Source organism: Falco peregrinus, chromosome 10 (genome assembly GCF_023634155.1).
Source record: "Falco peregrinus isolate bFalPer1 chromosome 10, bFalPer1.pri, whole genome shotgun sequence".
NCBI lineage: Eukaryota > Metazoa > Chordata > Aves > Falconiformes > Falconidae > Falco > Falco peregrinus.
The window spans coordinates 24,062,840-24,071,741 of NC_073730.1; the positions used below are offsets into that span (position 1 = coordinate 24,062,840).

The 8,902-nt window shown below is 46.8% G+C and overlaps 1 protein-coding gene across 3 annotated transcripts; it reads right to left on the reverse strand.

Annotated features, from left to right (window-relative positions):
• Window positions 1-1,203: 1,203 nt before the first annotated feature.
• Window positions 1,204-5,625, reverse strand: TMEM53 (transmembrane protein 53). Of its 3 annotated transcripts, none has more exons than XM_013300009.3 (3): window positions 5,607-5,625; window positions 4,823-4,935; window positions 1,204-2,938 (listed from the first exon to the last, which is right to left on the reverse strand). In XM_013300009.3, exon 3 carries the CDS (start codon window positions 2,900-2,902, stop codon window positions 2,276-2,278), a length of 627 nt encoding a protein of 208 aa, XP_013155463.1. In that variant the 5' UTR covers window positions 2,903-2,938; window positions 4,823-4,935; window positions 5,607-5,625; the 3' UTR covers window positions 1,204-2,275. The 3 variants fall into 3 exon arrangements, with proteins under 3 accessions (XP_013155463.1, XP_055670886.1, XP_027644089.1); XM_055814911.1 differs by having other exon boundaries at window positions 5,529-5,623; XM_027788288.2 differs by lacking the exon at window positions 5,607-5,625 and adding an exon at window positions 3,442-3,595.
• Between the last annotated feature and the right edge of the window lie 3,277 nt (window positions 5,626-8,902).

Below are 8,902 nucleotides of genomic sequence, written 5' to 3' on the forward strand. Positions count from 1 at the left end.
ACAGCCCGAGTCTTTAAACAGAAATCCAACGCCCACAGCAATAAACAGGAACGGCAGATTCCCAGCTCAGCACAACTGTATTAATTCAGAAGCGTATATTATGGAGTGTTTAACTGTTCTGTAAATACTGAACCTGTAGAAACCAGCATGAGAGCAAGCACTAGTTAAATAACCTTTATCACCTCTGCTCCCTAAGAGTTTTCAGTGCCACAAACAGGCTGGATGCTCAGAAGACAGCCCATCTCTCCGGGAAGGCAGGCAAACAGATCACAGCTCGGGAGTTACAGCACCGACAGCACAAACCAGGGGCCTGCTTTAAAAAGCTAAGAGATCTCTGATGGGCTTTCTGGGGATAGGGAACCATGACTGGATTTTATAGGTCCAAACCCTAGGAACAAGAATTTCTTCATGAAAAGCAGCAGGCTGAAGGCTATCTTACTGCAGTGTAGCCCTCAGCTTACCTTCACACTGGAAGCTCAAACTGGGATCACACCTACAGAACACTGGACCCCAAGAAACAAGTGCTCCTGTGCCTGGAGCCAGTTTTCACTTTAAAAAAAAAAACTGAAGACAAACCAGGCCATCAGCTCTTTTCCCATTAATTCTCACCTACCCTATACACCCCAGTCCACCCTTTAAAACTATGCCCAACATGGGGTTACTCTTTGCTTTAAGTAAGCTTTGTCACATTAGCCTGCTAAAACATTTGTGCCAGCCACTGACCACAACTCACCCTGTGCTTCCACCGTGAGGTGTTATGGTTCTTGTTTTATACTTACGAATTATTTTAGTGCTTCCCATGAGACCTCCCTCTCTCCGTTTCAATTCAGAACAGCAAATGATTTGTCACTGTGGATGACAGCACCCCAAGGATGGGCAGGACAAGCACAGCAGACCAGAGGCAGCAAACATCTGTAAAAATCCTCGTGTTTTTTATGTTCTTACTTCTCAAGGGCAGTCCTCTGTTCAAACAGGCCCATATCACAGCCCTCCAGAGCCTGTTCCCAGCAATCTTTGGCTGGGAATTTGACGCTGGTTAATACTGTCCACCACATTACTAAGAAGCTTGCAATACTGTGACACAACATAAACATATTTGCAAGCTCGCCTCTGTCTTTACCCCAACTTCTCCCCCAAATAAACAACAAAACCCAAAACCAAACATGGCTGACACGCAGTGCAATAAACTACTTTTTCACTAGGTGGAAGGAATTAGTTTCTTGTATTACTAGTATGCGCTGCACAAGCAGCAAAGACTGATCATCTGAAGAGAACACTGGGGGAAAAACATTGAATTTCATGGTCATTTGTGGGCTGGAAGTGATTTAAGAAACATCCAGTATGAATCATAGCTCCAAGAGACAGTTTCATTTTTCTCTGCAGTTGCACCTTTCTGTTTCCGAGGTCTTTTGGGTTACAGCTGTGCCAGTTTCCCTGTATTTCCAGATGCACAATACAGGCTGCTCAAAGACACACAGTAATATATGAGCAATTCTCCAGGAAAGCAAAACTGCTCGGGAGAACACACAATAGACTGGAGGGAAGAGAAACAAAACAAGACACATTCAAAAAGGTTAACTTAACTCTTTTGGTTGAAGAACACAGAAGTTATCACAAATATTTGAGCTCCCACCAAGGATCAGAGCTTTGACTGCTTGCTCTATCTCAGCTACTTAAAGGAATCAGATGACAGTCTGCTCATACTGCCCTATATACACTTTTTCCAGGTCTTACACTTGATTTCTGGGCCTGATCTCCAGCAAGGAGTATAACAAGATCTGGGATACACCAAGAGAAAAGTCCTGCAGAGCTGCTTCTGTTTGCTCACTGCAACATAAAAGAAATGGCGGAGAGGAAAAAAACAGCAGACGTGAAAGAGCTATATTGTAAAATCAGTACAAGGCAACAGAACACGCACATTGGACATCAGGGACAACTAAACATGGAAAGCAGAGAACAGGAGACAGAAAGAAAGAGGTAACACTCTGTGTGAAATTCTTGGCTGACACACCTTGATAATGTACATCGACGTCAACCATGCTAGGATTTTACCTTCAGTACTTTAAACTAATCCACATTTACTTTCTGCTATAACGTGGCTGGCCCAAAGGCCAGCCCAGAGGCTTTCAGACTTCCATATGGGGGGCAGCAGGGGGAAGCTAAGAAGTCTCTACTTTCCTCCCTCCAAAGACACAAAGGCAAAGGGGGTGACATTTCCCATACAAGCTGAGCAAAGCAGAGGCAAACACTGCAAACACTGGAGGTCATTATACCACTAACGAGGTGAGCCCCCAACACAGTCAGACAGGAAAGTCATACAGAGGTTGCTGTAATAGGTGGGATATGCTCGCATATGGCTGACATGAGCTGAATCCGAGAAGTCTACAGCTTTCACAGAGACACCAAGCTGCTGCCGGGCATCAGCCATGTGCTTAACTTCGCTGGCCTTGATGATGGCATCAGCTTGGGAATAGAGGTAAAGCTCAGGCCACCGTGAGGGCGCTTTCAGCAGGGCATCGTAATGGCTCTCGTGGATGAAGCGGGTCAATGGGTACAGCAAGATCCGCAGTACAACAGCTGTAGTAGCAAAAGTGAATAAGAGGAAATACTTGAGCAGCACATTTGTGGACACCAAGACAGTTGCCAAGGCACGAAGGCCTCCCCTCAAGTTTCTTCTGCCAGGGGCACTATCAAAAACGGTGCCTGCTACTTTGACGTTCTTAAATGGCTTGTGAGTGTGGAGCGCCTCAATGATGTAACGGTACAGCATGACACCACCATTGCTAAAAACATGAAAAAGAACCGGTCTGTTTTCTACACTGTAGTCAAAGAGCAGCTCCAGGAGTCTCTTGGCTGGGGTCTGGAGGGATCTGATGCCAAAGGTCTCAGAGAAGAATATCATCCTCCATGGAGCCGTGTAGCGGATGACGGTACACCCCTAAGAACAGAAAGAGACCCCACAGACATTTAGGCTGTGCTGTAAATTACAAGGAGTAAGGAAGCATCAGTACAAAGAACGTGAAAATTTAGAACAGGTTTCCACCAGAAACCACAGGGCCAGAAGGTGGTCTTTAGTGTCAGTAGTGAGGCACCAATATGAATAGGATTATATTAATCATAACAGCACACAGTACTATGAAAAGGTTTCTGCAGTAGCAGAGGCCTGGACTTGATGACATTTGAGATCCTTTCAAATCTTGTGCTAACTGGCACAGCCCCTGGGGACATTGCCACACAAGTTTTATGAGTCTTAGTCTTCACCCAGGAAGAGAAAACCATTTCCTTGATTCACAAACCTTCAGTATAAGCCGTTTTAGTAAGAAGGACCTTTTCTGCTACACATCTAGTTCATGACATTGAAATAAATGCAAGGAGGAGTTGGAGGAGGAATTTCTTCCTGTCCTTGGGTAGTACTTGTTTGCAGCGGTCTCTAAGACTCACCCACAATCAACACTGACATGATTTTCATGAGCCTTTCTGAAATGCTCCAGCTGTGCAAATGAAGAGCACTGGTTCAGAATGCCCAAACAATTGCCATTACAGCCAAACCCTTACACTTAGGTGCAGCCTGGGAAACAGGATCCTGGAGGAGTTTCTAAACAGAGCAGAAGGAACTGTATTTATGAATACCTTAGGTCTTTTCTATCACCTAAACGCACTGACAAACACAAGGCAAAGTCACCAACACAACCCTCCTGCCCAGAGCTCCCTAAGTAGTGAACAAGAAAGAAGAGGCTATCAAGTTCTTAAATCAAAGTCTTCTGTACCATCTTGCAATGGTTGCAGCCACTTCCTTATTAGGGAGCTAATAAAACCCTTTCCCTCCTTTCCCATTTCTATCAATAAAACCCTTTCCCTCCTTTCCCATTCCTATCATCTTTCTGATAGAAGAGTATTTTCAGAGAAGTTGGCATGCTGCCATGTAATGAGCTCCTCATCTGCTCAGCAGCACCTCAGTCATAACAGTCACTTAGTAATTAATTCTTCACCAGAACAAGCCAATTCAGGACTCTTGCACTGGATTACACATTAACAAGTTTATTGTTAAATAAACTTGTTAATGTACAAACTTTGCCACCTATAGCTGAAACAGACTTGGATAAATATAAGATCCTTGTATGGTGACAAAAAAAAAAAAAAAAAAAGTCTAATGTCTAACTGGGTCCCCATACTACAAGCTGGGGTCATTCCAGTAAAATACAGTATTAGAAAAGAAAACGTAACTTAGGGAACTAGCAGCCAGACAGACCTCTCTGTTTCAAACACAAGGATTTCCTAGTGAGCAGGTATGACTACCACAGGATGTGTGCTTCACAGACAGGATAAAATAAATTTGGATTACAATATTTAGATGAATCATCTTCAGAGGAAGAAAAAGCCAAAGGAATGACAGGTGTTGACATGTTTTGTCAACCTGGCCTCCCCAAGTCTGTGCTGTGGCCTATTAGCAAGCAGTAAACGCATAATCTTTCCCCCTACATTTACCTGTTTGGAAAGTTTACACAGTTCATGTCATCCTGAATAATCTCATAACTTTAAAAACCTTAAAATATTCCAGCGATTCACAAAACAGCAGCAACTGTCTCCAAGGAACTATTTTTGTCTCAGCTGCACGCACAGAGATGACATCACCAACTGTTAGATAATGCTGCCTGCACACTGTCAGACAAGGAGCTTTCAATGACAAGAGAACTTGCCACTCAATCCCAATGACTCTTCAGACTGAGAGCGGCTTTAGAGTGATTTCACCAACATGGAGAAAAGAAGCAGTTTCTCAGAGAGTTGTATAATAGTATCATGAAAATATAAATAAGCTACCCACCTTCTGACCGTAGATTGTGCTGTATTTGGCCAGGTATTTGTCCTGGCAGCCTGCCCAACCTAAAAGGATCACCACAGGCTGACCATCTGCGTGCCCCCTCTCTGTACCGCTTCCTGAAACAAATCACAAGATTTAAGATATTTGTCCACCAGTCTACCAGAATCAGAACTTACGGCAACTTGCCTGGTTAATAAAGTTTAAAACTAATGGTGAAGCTGGTATTAGCTTCATTTATTAAGTCTGTTACGAACACTGCCTCGTTCCAGTTTCACTGTGTGGGCGTGCTGAGGAGGACAGCAGTTTCAGTCCCTGCAGCCTCACAGAGCTCTCCGCTGATGCAAAGCCAGCGGTGTGAAGATGACTACGGGGACAGAGACCCCCTCCTCACACCTCCCGGGCGAGGGGAGGCATCAGAGACTGCTGCCCCCTTCCAGGGGAAAAGGGACGTGTCCCGCCCTGCTCTCCAGAAACTACCAGACACCTGGTAGGGTACAAGTGTCTCCACGGCTCCTTCTCCCCCGACCCTGAGGGGTCCCCCCAGGCCCGGCCCCCCCCACCCTCAGAGGTCCCCCAGGCCCGGTGTCCCCCCCACCCTCAGGGGTCCCACAGGCCCTCCTGTCACAGGGGGCCCGCGGGCCCGCCCCCCCTCCATCCTCGGGGCCCCCCCTCCATCCTCGGGCCCCCCCATGCTCGCTCGCCCCCGCACCGCGGGCCTCCCCCGGCGCCAGCTCCACCGCCGCCTCCAGCCCGCGGACCCCCATCGCCGCGCCCTCCCTCCTCACACCCCACCGCCGCTTCCGCTCTCGCCACCGGAAGCTCCGCCCCCACGCCCCTCCGCAGCCAATAGGAAGGAAGAGCTTCCACCCCGCCCCGCCCCGCTCTCCGGCTCTTCACCTTCCCGCCTCCTACTTCCTTAGCGACGCGCCCTTAGCACCCGGCCCGGGCTGGCCGCCCCGCCCACTGGTGAGGGAAATCGGCCCACCCATTGGGCCGGAGGGTCAAAGGCGGGCCGCGATTGGTTCGGCCGCGGTGTCAGTTATTCTGATGGGAGTCCGCCCCCTCGGGGAAGGTGAGAGGGAGTGAGGGGCTGAGGCGGGCGCTGCGGCGTGGGGGGGGCGTGGGGGGTGTAGGGCCTGGGGCGGTCGGGATGAGGGGAGTTGTAGGGCCTGGAGTGGGGATCGCAGTCAGGGGGGCTGGAGGATAGGGTGGACGTGGGGACTGAGGGGGTTGTTGGTCCTGAGGGAGGCATTTGGGCCAGGGAGACAGACCTGGGGGTGGGCGCTGGGGTCAGGGAGTGCGTGAGGGGCTGTAGGGCCTAAGGTGGGTTTGGGACTGTGGGGGCCCACTGGGCCCGCGGTTGGGCTGGATCAGGCCTGGTGGGATGGTTGTTTCTGGGGTAGGAAATGTTGAGACTGCAGCGGATTAGGGGAGGTAGGGGCCAGGGTGGGTGTAGGGATCAGTGCGGGGCCTGGCTGGGGGTGAGGAGAGTGCAGAGTTAGGTTTGGAGTTTTGGTGAGGAGAGTGCAGAGTTAGGTTTGGAGTTTTGACTGGGTTAACAGTGGGGCTGGGTGGCAGGACATGTGGGTGAGAGAGGGACCAGTGGCACTGTGGGTTGATAGGGGCTGGGTAGAAGGCACTGGGGTACACTGAGGATGGTGCATTGTGTGTGAGGAAGACTGTGGGGGATTTGAGGTCTGCCAGGAGAGGGTGAAACCTGCTAGGGAAGCAGAGGCTCTAAGTTTTGTTTGAGGCTGGGCACAACCTTGATGTTGAAGGTGCAAAGCTAACACCAAATCACTATCACTTTGTCCTTCCGTGAGTCCAAGCCCGTAAGTCCCTGGCACCTCACACTTGGACTGAGGCTGACGCAGCACCAGTTTGCCTTTTGATCTCAATCTGATGATTTAGCAGCACTCTGGATGTAAAGAACTGCTGAATTGCCAGAGCCAGTCCCTAAATCACTTGTGTTTTTCTTGGCAGGAACAAACCACTGCCCTGACCCAGCCTTGTTTTGATTATTAGGTCCAATGGACTGGGGTGGCAGCCCAGCACTATTGAGAGCAGAGTCTGAAGCCAACAAACAGGAGTTATGTGCTGATGCTAGCACTGATAAACAACTCATGCAAGTCATTTAACTTCCCTGTGTCTGTATGTTCCCCTGTATAAAATGGTCATGATAAAAATATTCATATACATTTTCCCGGTACTTTGCAATGCTGGCTCTAAAGGCTACTATGTCAGCAGATGCTCTTATTGTAGCAGCCAGGGACAGATACCACTGTATTCTCAGAAGCCTCACATGATCATCGTTTCAAACTCTTCTTTTTTTTTGCCGTTGATTCATATGCAAGCCCTTTGTATAACTAAAATCCTCACGTCCAAAGGCTAGTGCTGGTATTTCTGAATAGTGGGGGGTTACTGCAGCTTTATAATAAAAATAGGATAGCATTACACCACCAGCACCTTAAACATAAATATGGAAACGTTAATTTAGAATCAATTTTGGGATGTTTCAGACTGTAAAGTTCTTTTAACTAGATCTCTGTTGAGGACAGAGGAGCACTTTATGGGACTGTAAATTTCATGCAAACAGTCTCTGTGAAATAGAGATTCCCCCTACACACTAGCTGTTCTTTCAATATCAATCATATGCCTTGCAAGTAATGTTTCACAAATATTCTGTAAATCACAGGAAAATGCTAGCAATAATGTGAAATATGACTTTCACTTGACTGTTTCACCAGAGGCCCCTAACAGGCCATTCTCCTGTCAGCACTAACATTTGTTATGGCTAATAACATTTTCAATCACAACTATTTTGGGAAAATGGATTTATTTTAAACCTGCTTCCCCACAAAGGAGATCCTGAAAATGCCCTGCCAAGGACACAGACTCCTTATACAGTACAGACCGTTAACTCCCCAGTGAAATTTCATCTCATCTTAATTCTCAAACGTTGTTTCCTAGCCAGCTTTTTGAAGACTTTGTTTGTTTGTTTTCAGATACTGAGGTACATCTTCACCTCTTGGTCATTGTTTTCAGTCTGGTTCAGATAATAGCAACAGAAAGTTATTTTTGAGCAGGTATCTTGGGGATATTCTGGAACTGATTTGGAATTTTGCTCCAGATTCTAGGAAAAAAGGCTTAAGAACTTTGTAGATAGGAAATTGATAATCTTAGCAACTTGTATTATATTGAAATAAACTTCTTATTCTGAAACCCAAAGATTTTTATGTCATTTTAACTTCTCTTAAACAACACTTTAAATAAAACCTGAAATTGTGCTTTTCTGATGTAGGAAGTCCAAGAACTATATTAGACAAGGCGTGAATTCCTTTCTTATCTTCAGACACATTTATACAGCTTGGTGGAGAGCAACGCACCTGTGTTAATGCAGCTGTCTGTGACCTTGTCGCTCTGTCTGCATCTGTGTATATACACAGGTACTGATGTTTAACTGTGTGGCTCCTAGAGATAGGTCAGTGTCCTAAAGCCAAAGGCATACATGTCAGTGGAATTCTCACCTACCTGAATGAATGGAGAGCATAATCCTCTGACATTTCATCCCCTTACTAAGCACACCTTCACATTTTTCAAGCTGGAATACTGAGCCAAAAGTGTGCCAAAGAAATCTGGCAAAATATGGATTGCTTTCTTTAACACCTGTGTGAAGGGATGGAAGGAAATGCAGGCAAGGGATGTTTCTGGAGCTTCTGTCTTCTTGCTTATTAGTTCTTATCATTTCAGGTTTTCTTAGATTGTTTTAAAACATTCCATAGAAATTAGATAAGAAAAAAACAGAGCAAATGTCTGTCATACCAAAGGGTCCCAAAGCGCTCTCCCACTGCCAAGGCCAAGCACATCTTCCTGGAGTGAATATGGGCCCAGTCCAAACGACTGTCGCTCCATCACGTGAGGGAGGACATGCTGTACTGCTGTGCTAACAGGCATTTACAGCCCCCTTGACCCTGTCACTCCCCATAAATCCATACCTATTTGTGCTCTCATTTCACCCTATTTATTCTCTGGCAGGTCAGATATGAGATGCAGTGTTCATATCATGAGGCTAGCGAGAAACCA

What these genes read in the sequence shown, in the direction of transcription:
- TMEM53 (XM_055814911.1), bottom strand. Translation starts at nt 5,583, where the DNA reads ATGGGGGTCCGCGGGCTGGAGGCGGCGGTGGAGCTGGCGCCGGGGGAG. An exon ending in GGCGCCGGGGGAGGCCCGCG is followed by an intron (nt 4,936 to 5,528) that starts GTGCGGGGGCGA and finishes GATTTGTTTCAG; the next exon opens with GAAGCGGTACAGAGAGGGGG. An exon ending in GCACAATCTACGGTCAGAAG is followed by an intron (nt 2,939 to 4,822) that starts GTGGGTAGCTTA and finishes TTCTGTTCTTAG; the next exon opens with GGGTGTACCGTCATCCGCTA.